The sequence below is a fragment of the Schistocerca cancellata genome, chromosome 8, assembly GCF_023864275.1.
Source record: "Schistocerca cancellata isolate TAMUIC-IGC-003103 chromosome 8, iqSchCanc2.1, whole genome shotgun sequence".
NCBI lineage: Eukaryota > Metazoa > Arthropoda > Insecta > Orthoptera > Acrididae > Schistocerca > Schistocerca cancellata.
This window is the reverse complement of record NC_064633.1, coordinates 141,987,567-142,008,550: the sequence shown is the minus strand read 5'-3', so window position 1 is coordinate 142,008,550 and position 20,984 is coordinate 141,987,567. Positions and strand designations below refer to the sequence as shown.

Genomic DNA, 20,984 nt, shown 5'->3' with positions numbered 1-20,984 from the left:
AACCCGGGAACCCGGGCGTGGGAAGCGAGAACGCTACCGCACGACCACGAGATGCGGGCCGGGGACTGATGACCACGGATGTTAAGTCCCATAGTACTCAGAGCCATTTGAACCACTTTTTTGTAAGTAATGAAAGTAAACTTCCAAATAACGCAGTTATCAGTCACACGCCGTTTCCAAGCAAGGAAATTACTAGCAACTGGAAGTAATGATGCGTGTTTCGCTTCCCTATTTCATCTAATAGGTTGTGAAACTCTATCAGATGACGCTTACGTTACCATATTCTAATGCTCTAGAGAGAAACATTTACAAACTTAGCACGCCTTTCCTAAACCGGATAAATTGCCAATGCGAGAAAGTATCTTAAACTTTGGAATGAAATTTTCACTCTACAGCGGAGTGTGCGCTGATATGAAACTTCCATGAAGATTAAAACTGTGTACCGGAACGAGACTCGAACTCGGGACCTTTGACTTTCGCGGGCAACTGCTCTACCACCTGAGCTACCCAAGCACGACTCACGTCCTCATAGCTTTCATTCCGCTAGTACCTTCTTCCAGGAGTGCTAGTTCTGAAAGGTTCGCAGGAAAGCTTCTGTGAAGTCTGGAAGGTAGGAGACGAGGTACTGGCGGAATTAAAGCTGTGAGGACGGGGCGTGAGTCGTGTTTGAGTAGCTCAGGTGGTAGAATACTTGCCCGCGGAAGGCAAAGGTCCTGAGTTCGAGTTTCGGTCCGGCACACAGTTTTAATCTTCCAGGAAGTTTCATATCAGCGCATGTTCCGCTGTAGAGGGAGGGAAAATTTCGTTCTAGAAACATCCCCCAGGCTGTGGCTAAGTCATGTCTCCGCAATATCCTTTCTTCCTGGAGTGCTAGTTCTGCAAGGTTCGTAGGAGAGCTTCTGTGAAGTTTGGAAGGTAGGAGACGAGGTACTGGTGGAATTAAAGCTGTGAGGACGGGGCATGAGTCGTGCTTGGGTAACTCAGGTGGTAGATCAATTGCCTGCGAAAGGCAAAGGCCCCGAGTTCGAGTCTCAGTCCGGCACAGAGTTTTAATCTTCCAGGAAGTTTCATATCTTAAACTTTATCAAAACATGAGTATCAATCGATTAATGACGCACCAATGTCATGATAGTTGCATATTGAAGTAGGGATTCAAGAATGAACATTCCAGTATTCTGCTGTTTCCCATTCGTTGTAAGTAGCAAAAATTGAAAATCATGTCGAAGTTGGTAGGCACCCTGGAACCCTAAAAAAATCTTTACTTCATAGAAGTCACGCCTCAAAACCTCTCCTACGTGGAGCTATCGGGCATTTCATGACTAGCTACTATATATTTGAAAAAACATCACTTCGTGTCAACAGTTCTGAAACAGTTGCCTGTCAGTACTTATAATCCAAGTGGAAAATATTCGAAATGTTTCCTAATAATTTAAATTTGGTAATATTTTATTGAAAAATATTTTTCATGCATCTCGCAGCCTTCCGCTAAAGAGCAATGCCTGAATTGTGTCGCCACCAAAGACGTATTCACGATGCATTGCCCCTTGACTCCCTTTTACATCTCTAACTTGTTTGTAGTGAACTTTTACCAAGAGCACTTAAAGAAACTAATTCTGTGGTACTGGATTTCTTATGTTATGCCGGCTGGGACGTCTAACTGATAACGATTACAATTCTCGATTATGAAAAAATGCTCTGAAGTTCATAATTTGAGTTTAGTGAAAAAAGAAGGTTAGGTGCGGCAGTTGTTGGAATGTTATTAAAAAAACACCGTAATGACCTTCATTTCTTAACGTGGTATACGCGATCGCAGCGCGCTCCAACGGTAGTTGCCGACTGCATCTGCCTTTCACATCCCCCTGTTTACGAAATGGACTGACGCAAAATTTCTACGTTATCTCTACGAAAGTACACATTTGCTCCCTTGTCCATATGCTAGTTATGTTGTTCTGTCTGTACTATAAACAAATAAAACCGTCAACATCAAAGACATGTTATAAGGCAAAGAGGAAGTACCACGTCCAGTCATCGGTTTGTAAAAGTCCTATTATAGATAGTGCGGTATAAATTGTTGCTTGATCTTTGTTGCTATTAAGCAGCAAAGTCTCTGCAAAATGTAAAATAAGAAACTTAAAACAATAAAGTACAAGCTGTTTTGTAAATTAAGCCAATTGAACAAACTCAATTCTCAGAAATAACGCACTTATATTTACGTAACATCGAATATTATATAATACACTTTTATTAAACTAGTAAGAAAGTATCAGAACCTATTAGCAAACGCAAAAGCTAGTAACAGGATTTTTTGATTACGTGGAGCGCGATCCAGCAACATTACCATTTGCGACGCTACTCATTGCGCTATACCGACCATGACAGTTGAATGATCATACAGAAAGCTTTGATAGTAGATATGTTATTAACTGCCGTTTAATTATAACAAACTATATCAAGGTCATCGCATTTGTTATAGACACTCATTGTGCCATTGCCTTCAAACGGCACAGGTTACAGTAATACTTTAATCACCAATATGAATACGGTCGCAGGTTCGAATCCTGCCTCGGGCATGGATGTGTGTGATGTCCTTAGGTTAGTTAGGTTTAAGTAGTTCTAAGTTCTAGGGGACTGATGACCCCAGATGTCAAGTCCCATAGTGCTCAGAGCCATTTGAACCAATATGAAATTTCCCGTCATTTTATTATAACAAATACTACAATGAAAGACGGGTTTTCGACAGATTCTCAATTTACTGATGCTTAGGAACGGCATACATACAAATGGGCTTCAAATGAAAGCCAATATATCGCTCGCGAGTCCGTACTGAAGACAGACAGCGTGCACGTGATGTAGGTGGCGTTCTTCCATCTCACTGGGCAACGTTCAAACGCATGTTCAAAATATGTCACGTTAGATATTACTCTGTACGTTTGGAATGACTCCCCGACGTGCTTTTCCACCCGTGACGTCAAAAACTCGGCACGCTCAGCGCTCGAATGCACGGTCCGGGTGCTGACGGCTTTACCTCAGATCAATCTCGGTAACAAAGGGAACATGGGGTGAAAGAGTACTGGAATAAAAGGACAAAATGAAACAACGAGCAAATAGAGGAAATGAAGATGCTATGTAATCATAGTTGGTCAATGCACGGACAAAAAATAATAATAATAATAATGAAAAATAAGCGAAACTAGAGTGTCACACAGTGGTCGTTTTCGCGACTAACTGCTGTACTTATGGCATAACCAATTTTTTCGGAGAGGAAATAACAACAACTGCTGTAAAGATGATAGCAGCGAGCTGTGCTCCTGGTCTGCGGCGTATCGGAGCGAAAGCAATAGCAGTCGGCGGCAGCAGCTATTAGACGGTATGTGAGAGAGCTCTCTGGTCTTATCGCGCCAGCTCTTCACACACTCGGGCTGCCGTTCCCCTTAGAGAGTAGCCTGCAGCCCCGAAGATCGCCCGCCGCTGCCTTCCCTCGGGACCTACGAAAACGGCTCAACAGCTACCAGCCGTCTCAGCTTGGCTAACGCCATCTGTTCACCAACTGTACCTCAGGACTAACTAGTCCCCATAATGTATGACTTGATACTTCTGCGCTTATTCTGAAATGGGTAACGTATATTTGTGTGTGTGTGTGTGTGTGTGTGTGTGTGTGTGTGTGTGTGTGTTTGTATGTGTGTGTGTGTGAATTCCTAAGGGACCAAACCGCTGAGGTCATCGGTCAATGGGTAATGTACGCAACATACGTGTATGCATGTATACTGCCAATAACATTCTCCTCAGTTACATGCTTGCATAGCTGCAGTCTACAGACCTGTAGTCACAATCGTAGAGCTAAGTCAAATACTGATAATGTTGAGTGCACACTTCGATTGTAAGGTAATTCAGCTGCCCCTACCGATGGATTTTATACAACTCACAACACCTTCAAAAACCACGAGTAACATTTTCATATTCTGTCGCTCGTTTCTATAGATCTATTAGTCCAACATAAAAAAATGAACTGGAACTTTTTGTAGTAAATTTAATATAGTTAAATTTTGTACTCGGGTAAGTTTTCGCAAGGAGGCCATGATTTTCGTGTTATTGAAGAAAACAGCGTTTAAAGGTCAGTTATGTACGTTCTTCTTGAATAATTCGAAAACAATTGGCTCTATTGAAAACATATCCCTGTACAAAATTAAAGTACATTAAATTTAACAAAAAGATCCTGTTCATTCTTTCTGTAGACTAATAGTTTGCATATGCCGAGCGAGAGAATATGAAAGTCATGTGTATGGTATTTGAAACTGTTGTAGGTTGCATAAAACCCGTCACTAGGACAGCTAATTATCGTGAAAATTACGACATTGTCGAAGTTGAGGAAACTTCGTTGCTATTATAGTTCTCAAATCAATTGCATGACAGACTAATATCTCGATTTTTGTGATGACCACTTTTCAAATGATGTATTACTCTGAATTTCAGTTTCTTTTTAGTTACGCTATAACGATGTTCTAAGCATTAACGGAAATAAACTAACATATTGGAACATCTAAATACCTTCTTGTTGTATAACAAAAGGTTTTACTCTGAGATTCCTTTCAGCTTTCCTTCGTTAATATTATTTAAATGATATTTGCGGGGGGGCGGGGGGGCAGATGAAGTGTAACTGATGACATGGATAATACACCTACATTCGAAAGAGAAGCGCCGGCCAGCGTGACCGAGCGGTTCTAGGTGCTTCAGTCCGCAACCGCGAGACTGCTACGGTCGTAGGCTCGAATCCTGCCTCGGGCATGGATGTGTGTGAAGTCCTTAGGTTAGTTAGGTTTAAGTAGTTCTAAGTTCTAGGGGACTGATGACCTCAGATGTTAAGCCCCATAGTGCTCAGAGCCATTTGAACCACTTTTTAAAGAGAAACAAAAAAAAAAAATATTCCCATCCAGTCTGCCGAGTGCTGTTTGCAAGCGGGGTGCACTCAGCCCTTGTGAGGCAAACTGACGAGCTACTTGATCGAGAAGTAGCGGCTTCAGTCTCGTGAACTGACATACGGCCGGGAGAGGGGTGTGCTGACAACATGCCCCTCGACATCGGTATCCAGAGATGCCTGTGGGTTGAGGATGACACGGCGGCCGGTCGGTACCGTTGGGCCTTCATGGCCTGTTCGGGAGGAGTAAAAGCAGCAAAAAAAAATTCCAGAGAGAGTTTGGATGTCACTTAGATACCATCTCCTAACGGAGGCGACAAAGATGAAAGATAATTTGAGGGTCACTCTAAATCACGACCCCCATCAGAACTGAAGTCTGGATGCGCACCTGTGGACTGAAGAAACAAAGAAAGAGAATTCACGGAAACAAAAAAATGAGAGCTGCATGGGAACTCAGAAAATTGGATCACTAAGCTTTGCATGATCCAACTACAGCGAACAACAACAACAATAACAACGCCGCGAGGGATTCACCGAGCAGTCTAAGGCGCTGCAGTCATAGACTGTGCGGCTGGTCCCGGCGGACGTTCGAGTCCTCCCTCGGGCATGGGTGTGTGTGTTTGTCCTTAGGATAATTTAGGTTAAGTAGTGTGTAAGCTTAGGGACTGATGACCTTAGCAGTTAAGTCCCATAAGATTTCACACACCTTTGAACATTCTTTGAACAATAATAATAATAACAAAATTTGCTTTCTAATGATAAGCTTATACGGACGTCACATAAAATTTCTCCGATTTCCAACTTCACAAAAGACTAATAATCCAAGAACTCGATGTCATGCGCAAATCCACCATAGATAACAATCATTTTCCAAAATGCCTTGGGTTTACACTGTATCGTGCATTTTCATTCAAGAAACTGCCGACCAATATTGTTGGAAAACTCAGAACCAGAAAGAACATTGTTGTGCAGAAACTGTGTAAGCTCACCTGGCGGTGCAAGACCCATACTTCCCGGAACAGCACTTTTCTCTTCTACTACTGTGCGGAATATTGCGGTACTGTCACGTTAAACAGCCACCACACCAGCCTGATTGACATTCAACTCAGGCAGGTTGTCTGTCGGGAATCCCTCCACTAGATCTCCCAAAAAACCATGCTCCCTTGAGAGAGTATAAAAGAATTTTCGCAGCCTGCAACTTCTATTCCGTTTATCACGAGTACTGAGACTGATGCTGAAATCTAGAGGACCGCCCATAAGGGAAACAGAAACACTGAGTCATAGCTACGATAAACCATTAGAGCATTAGCGCAAGTGGAGAAACACGTTTCGACCTCAACTAGAAGGTGCATCTACAGTAGAAACTCTCCAGCAAGGGTTGGAACTATTGCGTTAGGAATGGATTATGCTGAACAAAATCCGAACTTGTTATGGAAGATGCGCTAATTTTCTTGACAAATGGAGCATTTTCAGCCATCTTCATATAACTGATGACATTGTAATTCTGTCAGAGACAGCAAAGGACCTGGAAGAGAAGCTGAACGGAATGGGCAGTGTGTTGAAAGGAGGGTATAAGATGAACATCAACAAAAGCAAAACGAGGATAATGGAATGTAGTCGAATGAAATCGGGGGATGCTGCGGGAGTTAGATTAGAAAATGAGACACTTAAAGTAGTAAAGTTGTTTTGCTATTTGGGGAGCAAAGTAACTGATGATGGTCGAAGTAGAGAGGATATAAAATGTAGACTGGCAATGGCTAGGAAAGCGTTTCTCAAGAAGAGGAATTTGTTAACATCGAGTATAGATTTAAGTGTCAGGAAGTCGTTTCTGAAAGTATTTGTATGGGGAGTAGCCATGTCTGGAAGTGAAACATGGACGATAACTAGTTTAGACAAGAAGAGAATAGAAGCTTTCAAAATGTGGTGCTACAGAAGAATGCTGAAGATCAGATGCGTAGATCACATAACTAATGAGGAGGTATTGAATAGAATTGTGGAGAAGAGGAGCTTGTGGCACAAGTTGACTAGAAGAAGGGATCGGTTGGTAGGGCATATTCTGAGGCATCAAGGAATCATCAATTTAGTATTGGAGGGCAGCATGGAGGGTAAAAATCGTAGAAGGAGACCAAGAGATGATTACACAAACAGGTTCAGAAGGACGTAGGTTGCAGTAGGTACTGGGAGATGGCTCTGAGCACTATGGGACTTAACTTCTGAGGTCATCAGTCCCCCAGAACTTAGAACTACTTAAACCTAACTAACCTAAGGACATCACACACATCCATGCCCGAGGCAGGATTCGAACCTGCGACCGTAGCGGTCACGCGGTTCCAGACTGTAGCGCCTAGAATCGCTCGGTCACCCCGGCCGGCGGCACTGGGAGATGAAGAAGCTTGCACAGGATAGAGTAGCATGGAGAGCTGCATCAAACAAGTCTCTGGACTGAAGACCACAACAACGACAACAACAACAACAACAACAACTACTACTACTACTACTACTACTACTACTACAACTACAATCAGCTGTAGCGCCCCTCGATCAACTGACAACAATATTTTGTTGGAGTATGGACTTCGAGCGTATCGAGAGGAAACAGTGACTTTTTACGAGGTATTTCCGCAGCTCTGAACTAAACTCGCCGCCTAGATATCAGCCTATTAAAAGTTTAAAATGGTTTTCGTCTAATATGTTCCAGTAATACTCATTTACTCTTGTTTTCTATACCTGATATCTCTAACTATTCATTTTGTACTTATTGCCATTTTGTCATTCACGTCATACAATAAATATATTATATATATCTCGAAAGCTTTCATTCATTTCAGTGTCAGTTGCGATTCAACATAGGCATCTTAAGAGCTAAAAAAAAAAAAAAAAAAAAAAAAAAAAGCCTGAACAGAACGACACAGATATAGAAAGATCCAAGCTACCCTGCTATTTAATTTAATATACACAATTATTTCATATGGCAGAAGATATCACTGATAAGATTCACTGATGACATTGCTGACCTCCATGAAGCTGAGCAAGAAATACAGGACCCGTTGAATGGAATGAACAACCTAGTGTGGACGCACTATGGATTGAGAGTAAACCGAAGAAAGACGAAAGTGATGAGGAGTGGCAGGAACTAGGGTAGCAATGAACTTAACATCAAAGCTTGGAACCAAGTAGCAGATGAAGTGAAGGAACTGTGCTGTCTTGAAAGCAAAATAAAAGCATGGCGGATGAAGCAAATAGGACGTATGAAGCAAACTAGCACAGGCAGAGAGATAATTCATCGGCAAAAGACGCCTGCTAGTATCAAACATAGGCCTCAACTTGAGAAACACATTTATGAGTTTACATGCTTGGAGTACTACACTGTATGCAAGAGAATCATAAATTAGGAGGTTCTCCACAGAACCTTGGCCAGGAAAAGGAATACGTGGGAAGCACTTAGTTGAACAGAGGAGAGCACGATAGGACATGCGTTAAGACACCAGGGAATAACTTTCATGGTACTACAGGGAACCGTAAGAGTGCAAAAAATTGAAGGAAAACAGAGATTAGAATGTAAAGGGTGCATCGTACTTAATACCAAAAATTAACACGGATGAAAGTATACAACAGAAGTGAAAGCGTTCCAATAACCAAAGGTTCGTTTTCATGATAGCTGCGAATGTGTGGTTACTAGTACCCACTGACTTCAATATCAGTATTATTCTAGTTAGCAAACTGTATTTCAAATGCACATTTTTCAATGAGATGCCACCTAATTGGGCTCAAATTTCAATTCCAACTGCAACACGTCCAATCGAGGAAATGTACTGGCGGTCCGTTTGGCTAGAGAGGCAGATACCCCCCCCCCCCTCCCATTCCCTTTCATGATTCCAGGTGCAGATATGCGGATACACATCAAATCTCTCTTTGCCCAAAAGTGCCAAAAAGACATCTGGTGTGCTACTGCTTTTAGTAATAAGCCCGCACAATCAAGGAGACTACTGCTGTTTGGCGCTCTTTTCCGCTCCCTTCAGAAGGGGTCCACTGTCTTATGCCGTCTGCGCATCGGTCATACTAGGCTCACCCACTGTTTTCTCTTGCGTAACAAGCCATCCCCTCCACCGTGCCTGTGACGCCAGACTGGCGGTATTCAACACAGTGTTGGAACGTCCCCTTCCTTCGGCCCTTCATACTAAGTATAGCCCTTCAGATTCCTCGTCTTTAATATTAGCAGACGATTCACCGATAGTTGAACTGGTCCTCGGTTTCTACGCGAGAGTGGTTTTCATTTTCAGTTATGAAGTTTTGCTTTACTCCTGGGGCAGGGACAGGGTGGTTGTGGTTGGGGCTTCTCTTCGTGTTTTCTAGTTCTGGGGCCCATGACCATTCCCCTGTGCAAAGACTGCTCTTTTATAACCCTCTGTTTTTCCAGTTTTTAGATTTGGTCTACCCTTCTATGCCTTCTACTGTGCGTGTTATAACTTCCTCGATTTACAGTCTGTCCCCTCCGACTGGATCCGTCCACTTTTAGCGGGCCCTCAATCCTACGCAAGTAACTTTTGAACCGCGGGACTAACGACCTCGACGTTTGGTCCCATAACCACCTCAATTCTTCCCACCTATTCCGTCAAATTTAAACGGAAGCCCTACTTGTCAAACTGGAACTAACTGTATTTATCTGACCCATCGGTAATCTCATTCATCCCACTAGCTCCATACACATGCTTCCCATAGCACATACTCTGAAAGCCGAGTACATTTAGATTTTAACTGTCTCTTCACACTAGTCTTTCTGGTCCCCTACCTCACAAACTACTCCTACCCCTCATCACGGCAAGATTCCACAATCTCTGTACACTCGCAACAAACTATTCCCTATGCACGCATACCCTGTAGCACAACTAATTTCATACCGCATCCGAAATGAAACCAACCCTGTCATATCATTCAAACTTCCTCTTGTTTCTAACATCACACAGATAATGTCCTTTCCGTGATCTGAGAGGCTGCTGCAATTGTCCACCAGAAGAAAATTTCTCTTTGGCCATAACCCAAGCAAGTACTTCACCCACACCGTCACCCTCTTGTTCAAAACCTTAACGATTACCTGTGGCATCGCACATATTCAAACATGTCTTCCCGTACAACGTCTTCACCTACATAGGAACCCAAAATATCTTGGTGTCATCCTGGATCGTACACTATGCTTCAAACAACACCTTCTTAACTTAGCTCAAAAGCTGAGGACTCGAAACAACATCTTCCATAAGCTATGCGGAACTACCTGGGGATCTTCAGCAACCACCCTGCGAACTTCAGCTCTGGGCTTGGTATACTCAAGTGCTGAGTATTGTGCACCTGTTTGGATGAATAGTCATCAAACAAGGGTTGTTGATACCCAGCTGAATACGACAATGCGCATAATATCTGGCACAATCAGATCTACTCCAGTTTATTGGCTTCCACTGTTAACCGGTATAGTGCCTCCTGATCTACGCAGATGTACTGCCCTTATGAGAGAATTCCACAAGATCTCCAGGAATTCTAATCTACCCGTGCATAGCGACCTGCCACTTTTAAATCGCAAGAGACTGAAATCACGTCATCCAACTCTGTGCGATGCTGCTGACATGGTTGCTAAGAATTTCAAACCTCTTGAAGAATGGAAAGGTCGGTGGGAAGCAGTGACCGATGTGGACCTGCTTAACATCTTCTCAGGTGCTAAACTTCCAAGTGGATTCGACTTACCACGCAAAACCTGGTCTACTCTCAACAGAATCCGTACCAGCCATGGGCGATGCAGGGATGCTCTCTTTAAGTGGAAGAAGCTGCCTGATCCAGCTTGTGACTGCGGGGCTCCATACCAGACTGTTCACCACATTGTCAGTGAATGCAGGATTCGAGCCTATCACGGCGCCAAAGAGGACTTCCTGCTAGCAACTCCAGATGCAGTGCGCTGGATTGAAGGACTGGATATTCAGTTGTAAAGACAAACATAAGTTTCTTGTGTGTCAATATGTACATATGTATATGTAATTTCATGATATGTCTGTATTAGCCATACGCTAAATAAAATAACCTACATAGATTGTACCTTTGCTAGTTATATTATTGGCCACAGTTCTCCAGTAATGGCATGAGTGCACTGACTCCATGCACGGTGACATAGTTTCCACCCAACAGCACAAATTTTCTGAAAGTAATACAACCTCAGACATAGTATGCAGAAGAAGTCTTGGATCCAACTGGAAATAACAATCTCCCTGTCATATTCACCATCCCTTACACAGTGCCTCATCCCCATACGTCTCATCTCAACAGCCACCCAAAAATTATCCAAGACCACACCTGAAACAACTGGAATGCCTATTGCGAATTCACATATACCAATATGGCAACTCATTCACTTACCTTCCAACACCTTGATGGTCTCCCTCACGACGCCTCCTTCCTGCAAAACATGTACAATATAATGCGATTAAAAAGGTCAAACATTTACATCGATTTTTGGAATTATTAATTATTCATTAGTGATACATAAAAACACTTGTTGTTAGTTTAAGTTCTTTTTAAACTTAAAGAAGTAATACTACAATAACAATACATTAAAAAGCATAGCGCAGAAAGTAATGAGATACTGAAAAGAGTCGAAGGGCCTATAATGCAAAAGATTGAGAGTTGGGAGAGAGAAGGCTAGAAATTATGTAGTGTAGTAGGGTGGGAGTATAAACAAAGGGATCACTTGGGTTATAATGTGGTGACAGAAACAGGTAGACGGATGGATTGTAGGAGACAGAAACTGGGGATGGGACTTGATTGTGGGTCAGCCAATAGTATGAAAAAGAAATGAGTACAAAAAGATGGAGAGGAAGGTGGGAAGCTTTTATATGATTTGGGATACAGGCACAGGAAAATGAGAATTGACAGGATGGATAAATATCGGGGCAGAGTTCAATATATCTAAGACGGAGTTGAATCATATAGGAAAAACACTAGTGTTGTTGGGAGGTATTCACAAATGGTAATGAGGTAGTAAAGCATACATGTGGAGGAAACTTAACGGACGTGGGCAGTAAGGCAGAAAGCGTGATATTTCAAGATTTCGAGGGAGGGATATACATGCAGTGCCGGTGTAGAGGACGATACGGCAAATCAATGTTTCAGAGGTTAGTGGAGGGATGCAATCCCCATGATTAGTAATTTCAGTCTGTTGTGATTTTCTGTTGGATGGTTAGCGTGTGTTAGTTAACTGAACAGAATAGTCGTAAATGGTTATGTAAAGATCATGGATGTGGAAGCTGAAGGTATCCTGTCCTATAATTATTGACTGGGTTTTAACTATTGGAGCCCTTTTTACAACAGGATGGAACTAGTTGAGATGGTGTTGGAGGGACAGTTGGCATTTTTGGTTGGTAGGATTCAAATCTAGCAAAATGGTGACAACAGAATATCATAGGGGGTTGCTCTGCCATATCAACAGCGTAAATGAGTAAATGACATGTAGGAATGGAGAGAGAATGGGGCCTTGGGGCATAACTGCAGTGGAATGGAAGATATGGAAATTATGGATATTGACAGTGATACAAGGAAGTCGATTATACATGGTGATTCAAAAGTCATATCCCATATGACTAATAGGGTGAACCAAAACTCCACTGACAACCTTTCAGAGGTGTTAGTATGGACGAAAACAAGAAAAAAATGTCCGTATAAGTGGGCTCTAAAATGCACACCTTCCGAACTATGAGCACTTGTTCATATTCACTACTGTGAAACACGTCAGATCTACTGAACCAGTGCTCACAGCTCTTAAGATTATTGGTGGGGTGTACTGCAGGCCAGAGATGGTTCCGCGATGTTTTAGGGGTGTTATCGGTACCACGAATGGGGATCACTCAGCCAGAGTAACGTGAACATCAACCAGGATATATATTTCAACAATTTCGGTGACCAAGTGTTGACCTTTCTTCTACATCTTCATGAAGAGTATGCTGTGGACACTCCTCTCTTCCAACATGACAACAACGGTGTTCACAGAGGTGCACTTAGACGCTCTTGGTTTTACGAACACTCGCACTTCAACTGACCAGCTAAATCACCTGATCTAAATCTCACAGAAACTGTCCGAGTATTTCAGGTACAGCAGATGAAACATAGCATGCAACGACCCCACAGTTTGACAGCTCTACGGAATGTATGCTGAGATGACAAAAGTCATGGTATAGCCATATGGCCGGCTGGAGTGGCCGTGCGGTTCTAGGCGCTACAGTCTGGAGCTGCGTGACCGCTACGGTCGCAGGTTCGAATCCTGCCTCGGGCATGGATGTGTGTGATGTCCTTAGGTTAGTTAGGTTTAAGTAGTTCTAAGTTCTAGAGGACTGATGACCGCAGCAGTTAAGTCCCGTAGTGCCCAGAGCCATAGCCATATGCACATATACAAATGGAGTTAATGTCGCCTACACGAGATGTTAAAGGGCAGTACACTGGCGGAGCTGTCATTTGTACTCAGTTGATTCATTCGAAAAGGTTTCCGACGTGATTAAGGCCGCACGACGGAAACTGAAAGACTTTGAACGCGGAATGGTAGTTGGAGTTAGACAAATGGTCCTTCGATTTCGAAAATCGTTTAGGAATTCAATATTCCGCGAGCCACAGCGTCAAGATTGTGCCGAGAATATTACCTCTCATCACGGACAAAGCAGTGACAGGTGGACTTGATCTTAATATCTGAGAAGAGCGGCGTTTGCGTGGAGTTGTCAGTACTAACAGACAAGCAACGCTCAATGAAATAACAGCAGAATCAATGTTGGACGTACGACGAGCTTATCCGTTAGCACAGTCCGGCGAAATTTGGCGTTAATGGGCTATGGCGGCAGACTACCGACGCGAGTGCCTTTGTTAGCAGCACGAAATCGCCTGCAGCGCCTCTCCTGGGCTCGTGACCATACCGGTCGGACCCTAGACGACTGGATAACCATGGGCTGGTCAAATGAGTCCCAGTTTCAGTTGGTAAGAACTGATCGGAGGGTTCGAGTGTGGCGCAGACCCGACGAAGCCATGGACCCGAGTTGTAAACAAGGCGCAAGCTGGTGGTGGCTCCATAAGGGTGTGGGCTGTGTTTACATGGACTGGACTGGGTCCTCTGGTCCAACTGAACAGTTAAACATGGGGGTCATTTGCAGTCGTCACTCATGGACTTCATGTCCACAACAAGTATGTGCCATGTCCCCGGACCACAATTGTTCGCAACTGGTTTGAAGAAGGTTCTGGACAATTTGAGCGAATGGTTTGGCCACGGACCACCCGACCTGAATACCATCGAAAATTTATGAGACATAATGAAGAGGTCAATTCGTGCACAAAATCCTGCACCGGCAACACTTTCGCAATTATGGACAGCTACAAAGGCAGCACGGCTCAATATTTCTGCAAGCGACTTTCAACGACTCGTTGAGTCCACGTCACGTCGAGTTGCTGCAGTACGCCGGACAAATAAGCCCCAACACAATATTAGGAGGTATCCCATGACTTTTGTCACCCCATTGTAATCATCAATGCGTGGCTTTAGCTGGACACGTGAAAAATATATGTGGAGTCTCTTCCGCGCTGAAGTGAGGCCATTCTCAAAGGCAGGTATTACCGTGGTGTCTCATGGGGATGATCACGGTTTTTGTCTGGTGTATACATACACTACTGCCCATTAAAATTGCTAAACCACGAAGATGACGTGCTACAGACGCGAAATTTAACCGGCAGGAAGAAGATGCTGTGACATGCAAATGATTAGCTTTTCAGAGCATTCACACAAAGTTGGTGCCAGTGGCGACACCTACAACGGGCTGACGTGAGGAAAGTTTCCAACCCATTTCTCATACACAAACAGCAGTTGACCGGCGTTGCCTGGGGAAACGTTGTTGTGATGCCTCGTGTAAGGAGCAGGAATGCGTACCATCACGTTTCCGACTTTGATAAAGGTCGAAAGGTACCCTATCGCGATTGCAGTTTATCGTATCGCGACATTGCTGCTCGCGTTGGTCGAGATCCAGCGACTGTTAGCAGAATATGGAATCGGTGGGTTCAGAAGGGTAATACGGAACGCCGTGCTGGATCCCAACTGCCTCGTATCACTAGCAGTCGAGATGACAGGCATCTTATCCGCATGGCTGTAACGGATCGTGCAGCCACGTCTCGATCCCTGAGTTAACAGTTGGGGACGTTTGCAAGACAACAACCATCTGCACGAACAGTTCGACGACGTTTACAGCAGCATGGACTATCAGCTCGGAGACCATGGCTGCGGTTACCCTTGACTCTGCATCACAGACAGGAGCGCCTGCGATGGTGTACTCAACGACGAACCTGGATGCACGAATGGTAAAACGTCATTTTTTCGGATGAATCCAGGTTCTGTTTACAGCATCATGATGGTCGCACCCGTGTTTGGCGATATCGTGCTGAACGCACATTGGAAGTGTGTATTTGTCATCGCCATACTGGCGTATCACCCGGCATGATGGTATGGGGTGCCATTGGTTACACGTCTCGGTCACTTCTTGTTCGCATTGACGGCACTCTGAATAGTGGGCGTTACATTTCAGATGTGTTACGACCCGTGGCTCTACCCATTATTCGACCCTGCAAAACCCTAGATTTTAGTAGGATAATGCACGACCGCATGTTGCAGGTCCTGTACGGGCCTTTCTGGATACAGAAAATGTTCGACTGCTGCCCTGGCCACCATATTCTCCAGATCTCTGACCAACTGAAAACGTCTGGTCAATGGTGGCCGAGCAACTGGCACGTCACAATACGCCAGTCACTACTGTTGATGAACTGTGGTATCGTGTCGAAGCAGCATGGGCAGCTGTACCTGTACACGCCATCCAAGCTCTCTTTGGCTCAATGCCCAGTCGTATCAAGGGCGTTATTACGGCCAGAGGTGGTTGTTCTGGGTACTGATTTCTCACGGTCTATGCACCCAAATTGCGTGAAAATGTAATCACATGTCAGTTTTAGTATAATATATTTATCCAATGAATACCCGTTTATCATCAGCATTTCTTCTTGGTGCAGCAATTTTAATGGCCAGTAGTGTATTATGGAAGTTTCAGAGTTTAAAATGATGTGTGAAACCTCTCTCTTTGTTTCTTTCACTGTCAACTGATACGACCACTACGCGGCTCATTTCACACGAGAATACGTACGAGTTAAAAGTTAACACTGCGGATGTGCTAGCTGCACAGCATTGTGGGGAGATGCTGCGAAGAGCGACCGCTGGCAGGCGACAAACTGCAGATGGCGCCGATCCGTATTTCACTGGGCGGACGCCCCCGCACGTGGCCAAACTCATTTACATGCCATAACCGGCGCCTGGCCCGCAACTAATTGCACCTAATAATCACCGCCGGCCATAATAAAGACGGATTGGTAATTGCTAACGCGTTTTATCTGCCGTGCGCACGCGCGCGCTGCGTGGGCAGAAAGGGGGGACGATGGTGTGTCCGTGAGGGGGGATACTGGACGGAAAAATAATTACGCGCGCCAAGTGCGCCGCGGAATTTGTCAGCGTGACTGTCAATTTCTGCGGTACCAGCGGCTGCCCTGCCGCTCTAATTCCAGGAAGTTCGACCCCTGCGTTTCAAAACAACAGTGTGATCTGGGCCCTCTATTCTCGTTGGACAAACCAACTGAAAATTTCAACTCTCTAGCAGCAATTGACACAAACGCATGAGGAAAATAATATAATAGTTTGGATTCCGCACCTTTGGTACAAAATATATTTCTACATCCGTACTCTGCGCACCCTGTGAAGTGCATGGTGAAGGGCACTTCCCACTGTGCCAGTACATAGGGCCTCTTACTGCTCCATTCATGTATGCAGCGCGTGAAGATTGTTTTAATGCCTCTGGCGTGCCGTAATTATTCTAATCTCGTCCTCACGACCCCTACACATCAGCGGTATATAGGAAGATGTAGTATATTTCTAGAATCGCCGTTTAAATCTGGTTCGTGAAACTTTGTAAGAAGGTGAATAGGAAATCTTCTGCCAGTTAAGATTGCTTGCCGGCCGGAGTGGCCGAGCGGTTCTAGCCGCTACAGTCTGGAACCGCGCGACCGCTACGGTCGCAGGTTCGAATACTGCCTCGGACACGGGTGTGTGTGATGTCCTTAGGTTAATTAGGTTTAAGTAGTTCTAAGGCCTAGGGGACTGATGACCTCAGAAGTTAAGTCCCATAGTGTTCAGAGCCATTTTAAGATCGCTTGCTATTTTTATTTTATTCCACAATGACCGGTATCCACAGATTCTTGCTGTCATCATCGGATCTACAGTGTACCAAAAATAAAGCCATTATAAAGCGAATTTATTACTGTTTATAAGCTCGTATCTCAGTTATGAGATGTACATGCCACCAATACAGTGAGAGCACTTCCCACTCAGGGGAAACAACACACCATTGGTTTGTCACACACATAAAGAAGAACACATAAAATATCCATTGCACCAGCTGTGTGCCCAGGAGTGGAGGTAAACAAATCGAAAGTGCAGTCAGAGTTCATTCACATCACAGGAAGAAATGAGCAGGCACGCAGCTTATGGCAGGGTGAGCCGTTACATGAACGACCAACAGGTGACGTATGTGTGTACGTATCAGTCCTTGACATTCTTACAGAAATACAATAGGGAATCATTGATTGACATTCTTACAAAAACTACACTGTGGAATCATTATACCATGGGATACAAAATATACCATATGATGCATGGAGTATTTTACATCCATCCAGATACTAATTCAAGGCAAACGGTGCCAGCTCTAGGGTAAAAAAATAACTGTCGTGTGACTAGAGCCTCCCTTCGGGAGACCTTTCGTCGGGTGCGATTTAACGCCACTTCGGCGACTTGCGCTTCGATGGGGATGAAATGATCATGATTATGACAACACAACACCCAGTCCATGAGCGGATAAGATCTCCGACCCAGCCGGGAATCGATAGTACAGCATACGTGATCTGCACAGCTCAACTCACAGTATTGCCTAAAGTTAGTACCTACACTGATGTCAAATACTCCATGCGTTATATGTTATATTTTGGATCCCATGGTGTAATGTTTCTCCGGTGTAGTTTGTGTAAGGATACTAATTAGTGATTCTCCACCGTATTCCTGCAAGACGATAAGTGGTATGAGCACACATGGGCCACCTGTTGGCCGTTAATGTAACAGCTCGCTCTGCCGTAGGCCGCGTGCCTGCTTTGTTCTTCCTGTGGCGTGCTTGGGGTACGACTGCGCTTTCTATTTCTTTTACCTCCACTCCTTAGCACACAGTTCGGGCCTTGGATATTTTAAAGCTCTTTTTTATGTGTTAGACAAATCAACATGTTGTAGTTTCCTATGAGTGAAAAGTGCTCTCACTCTATTGGTAACACGTGTAGTTTACATACATCTTATCACCGAGATGTGGCTTTGCACAAAGTGACAAACTCTCTTTCTAATGGGTTTATTTTTGGTACATTGTAGATCCGATGATGACAACAACATTCTGTCGAAAGTGGTCATTGTGAAATAAAATAAAAATACCAGGCGATCTTGGCTGCAGAAGATTTCCTATTCACAAATGACAGATCACTTCCTGCGAATATGTGCAACCTATACTTTGTAAGTATACAGTTTTCGTCTATCTTCCAGTGTCTGCCATTCAGCTTCTTGAGCATCCCTGTGATATTATCCCACGGGTCAGTAAACCTTGTCGCCATTTGTGCTGCCCTTCCCTGTACACGCTGTTTCCACTGATAGTCTTGTTTTGTACACGTCCCATACATTTCAGCCATATTACAGGATGGGTCGCATGAATGACTGGTAAGCAATTTGCAGACTGGCTGCATTTCCCTTGTATCCTACCACTGATCCGAAGTCTGCCACCTGTTTTATCTGGACTGATCCTATGTGTTCGTTCCATTTCACTTCCCTACAAAGAATCACACCGTTGTATTTGTATAAGCTGACTGATTGCAGTTGCGACTTGATGATATTTTATCCATAGGCTGCTACGGTTGTTTCGTTTTGAGAAGTGCACAATTTCATCTTTTGCAACATTTAAACCAAGTTGCCGATCTTTGCACCAATTACCAAGATCCGACTGAATATTCGTACAGCATTTTTCAGACTGTGCTTCATTACAGGTAACTTCTCATCAGCGAAAAGTCCGAGGTTAAGATTTATGAAGTCTGCAAAGTGGTTAATACACAGCATGGACAGCAAGGGTCCATGCTTACGTACGTGTCACCTGTCAGAGTCGTATCTATGTGCCAGGGGTTTTTTGTACATCTGTCGATAGCTCTCCATCAAAGATATTATGCTGCGTTCTCCCTACCAATAAATCTTCAATCTAGTCATATTGTTTGATAACCCGTATGATCGTGCTTCTGATAATAAGCGCATGTGTGGTACTGAGTCACACTCTTTTCTCAAATCGAGAAATACTGCATTTACCTGACTGCGTTGATCCGTCACTTTCAAGACGTCATGTAAGATGTATGAATGTAGATGACAACGATTTCATTGAAAGATATGCCGTAGGAAAGGTGAAGAAAAGATTAATCACAGCTCGTACAGAGAGACATTTAAACAATCGTTCTTCCTGCGTTCAGTACGCGCCTTGAACGGGGAGAAACCCTAACATGTGATAACATGCTAAGAACCCTTCACCATACATTTCACAGTCATTTGCAGACAATTTGTGTAGATGTACATAAATCCAAAAAAAGTTTTGCATCATCACGGTTCCCAGAACACCTGAAGATGGAGGTTTACTGAGGGTATTGTACCACAGACACAGTCCCTGTGACTGTTCACAGATGTCACTAAACGCGCTCAAACATGTAAATAACAACGCTTGAGCAGCGCCTATTACACGGAGGGGCTCCAACAGCCGATCACTTCCAGTCATTCCACCAGGAAGGAGGTACACGGCTCGTGTTGTTCAACCATGCATAGACATCAATACCGCGGTTCGATAGCGTCCTCATTGTTACTTTGTGCCAGGAAGAGCTCTCAGCAAGAGAAGTGTCCAGGTGTCTCGAACGTTCAAATGGCTCTGAGCACTATGGGACTCAACTGCTGAGGTCATTAGTCCCCTAGAACTTAGAACTAGTTAAACCGCACTAACCTAAGGACATCACAAACATCCATGCCCGAGGCAGGATTCGAACCTGCGACCGTAGCGGTCTTGCGGTTCCAGACTGCAGCGTCTTTAACTGCACGGCCACTGCGGCCGGCCTCTCGAACGTTCAAATGTGAGTGAATTAAAAAAAATGGTTCAAATGGCTCTGAGCACTATGGGACTCAACATCTTAGGTCATAAGTCCCCTAGAACTTAGAACTACTTAAACCTAACTAACCTAAGGACATCACCCACACCCATGCCCGAGCCAGGATTCGAACCTGCGACCGTAGCAGTCCCGCGGTTCCGGACTGCAGCGCCAGAACCGCTAGACCACCGCGGCCGGCTTGTGTGTGAATTCCTAAGGGACCAAACTGCTTAGGTCATCGGTCCCTAGACGTACACACTACTTAAACTAACTTATGCTAAGAACAACACACACACACGTGCCCGAGGGAGGACTCGAATCTCCGGTGGGATGGTCCGCCCAGTCCGAGACGTGACGCCTCAAACCTCGCGGCCAGGTGTCTCGGAGTGAACCAAAGCGATGTTGTTCGGACATGGAAGAGATACAGAGAGACAGGAAGTGTCGATGATATGACTCGCCCAGGCCGCCCAAGGGCTTCTACTGCAATGGATGACCGCTGCCTACGGATTATGGCTCGGGGGAACCCTGACAGGAACGCCACCATGTTGAATAATGCTTTTCGTGCAGCCACAGGACGTCGTGTTACGACTCAAACTGTACGCAATAGGCTGCATGATGCGCAACTTCACTCCCGACGTCCATGGCGAGGTCTATCTTTGCAACCACGACACCGTGCAGCTCGGTACAGATGGGCCCGACAACACTGCCGAATAGACCGCTCAGTGCAACCATATCGGCAGCATATTGGCGAGGCATTCTTCATGACGACAATTCAGAC

The 20,984-nt window shown here is 44.4% G+C and overlaps 1 protein-coding gene across 1 annotated transcript in view; it reads right to left on the bottom strand.

Moving 5' to 3' along the window:
• LOC126095428 (uncharacterized) overlaps positions 1–20,984 on the bottom strand; it is a 1,192,014-nt gene that overhangs the window by 833,129 nt on the left and 337,901 nt on the right. Inside the window, exon 4 of the mRNA XM_049910223.1 lies at positions 11,309–11,348. Coding sequence (XP_049766180.1) covers positions 11,309–11,348 — 40 coding nt within the window. The remainder of the gene's footprint in view (positions 1–11,308; positions 11,349–20,984) is intronic.